A 1652-nucleotide genomic window follows, 5' to 3' on the forward strand; every position below is an offset into this window, starting at 1 on the left:
CGTCGAGCACTCTCGACTCAAGAAGCTCCTTCCCAGCTGCTGAATAATCTTGCGGCGTGCTTAACCGTCGCTGGCCAGGGATGTCTTCCGAAGCACGATTCTATCAAACGGAGAATTATAATAGAATACGCGGCGAGAACTCTCAAGCGCCCGCTTGTCCGACTGACCGAGCTTCTATAATTGTACCAGAGGCCTACACCATGTATCAGTGCGAGCCAGGAGCTTCAGAACGCTTCCTCCTGGGCGACTCTGGCGTCGGGGATGAGAAGCGAATTCTGATCTTCGGTCGAGAGTCGGCTGCTGAGTGGGTGGGTTACGTACAGCGAATTTACGTCGATGGGACTTTCAGTCTAGCTCCGGGACAATTCGAGCAATTATTCGTGATCCTCGCCGATGGTGGAGGGTACGCGATTCCCTTGTGCTACGGGCTGCTTCCAGACAAGTCGGAAGAGTCCTATCGTCGAATGCTCGACCTCATCATGGAAGCCTTCCCGGCTCTCAATCCCTCGTCAATCGCCATGGACTTCGAAATGGGTCTCATAAACGCTTTCAGCGCGGTTTTCCCGACCGCTGAAGTCCATGGTTGTCTCTTTCACTTGGTGAAGAATATGAAGAAAAAAGTTGCATCGTTCAATCTCCTCAGACATTACAATACGGATTCGAACTTTTCTCTCTGGGCCCGGATGATCCCGGCGATGGCTTTCGTGAGAAGAGATATGTTGGACAGAACGATGATGGCGCTCTTGGAGATCTTGCCAGAGGAACTGAGACCCATATTCACCTACTTCGAAGTGACGTATGTCGGTCGAATACTGGGCGTTCGTCTGGATGGGACGCTCATCAGGGGTACTCCGCTGTTCCCGCAGGAAATGTGGTCCAATTCCGAAAGGACTCTCAGAGGTGAGAGTCGAATGAACAACTTCGCGGAAGCAGCGCATCGAAAACTTCAGGGCGCATTCGGCGTCTGTCATCCGTCGATTCAGAAGTTCATCGATGGCCTCCGCCAAGTGCAGCACAAGGCAGACGCTGAGCTCGAGCAGTACAATGCCGGTACTCTGCCGAAACCCAAAAGGCGCAGATACCTAGACACGGATGCCAGGTTGCTCGAGCTGGTTCGAACCATTGAGGCTCGTGAGCCAGTAGCTTTCTTGCGAGGGGTGGCGCACAATTTTCTCACGGAAAACTAGAAACCTGTTGTCTTTCTCAATATCATGGCGACCATAATTGAATCGTTTATTTTCGAAACATCGTAACTCCACTCTGGAAAAACACCCAAAAACAATCTTCCCCCTGTAGTTTATCCCACAGGATACCGATCCTGGCTTGTGGGGCCATTTTCGAAAGCTCTTGGTGAGAGCTTTCAGAAAAAAAATATAACACCGCCCTACCTCCCATTCTGTGGCTACACGCGGAGAAATGAGTCTTTGGAGTTACGATGTTTTGAAAATAAACTTTTTTTCAAAACTCAGGAATCTTTATCTCGCCGTAAAAACGTCCAGGATCATCGTAGGAGGCTGTTTTTTTCTTCAAAATGTAGCCCAGGTCCTCAGCTTTCCAACAAGGCGCCGCACGACCCTATAGCTCCATTTAATCAAAAGTTACGGGCGTTTTAAGAATGGACCACTCCCCATAGACTTAACATTGACACGGAA

General features: G+C 50.1%; 1 protein-coding gene across 1 annotated transcript; it reads left to right on the top strand.

Moving 5' to 3' along the window:
- The first annotated feature begins 200 nt into the window (after positions 1–200).
- Positions 201–1187, top strand: LOC108864739 (uncharacterized). The gene has a single exon (XM_018640943.1). It carries the CDS (start codon positions 201–203, stop codon positions 1185–1187), a length of 987 nt encoding a protein of 328 aa, XP_018496459.1.
- The last annotated feature ends 465 nt before the right edge of the window (positions 1188–1652 follow it).

This window comes from Galendromus occidentalis, unplaced genomic scaffold (assembly GCF_000255335.2).
Source record: "Galendromus occidentalis unplaced genomic scaffold, Mocc_1.1 scf7180000075686, whole genome shotgun sequence".
NCBI classification, from domain to species: Eukaryota; Metazoa; Arthropoda; class Arachnida; order Mesostigmata; family Phytoseiidae; genus Galendromus; species Galendromus occidentalis.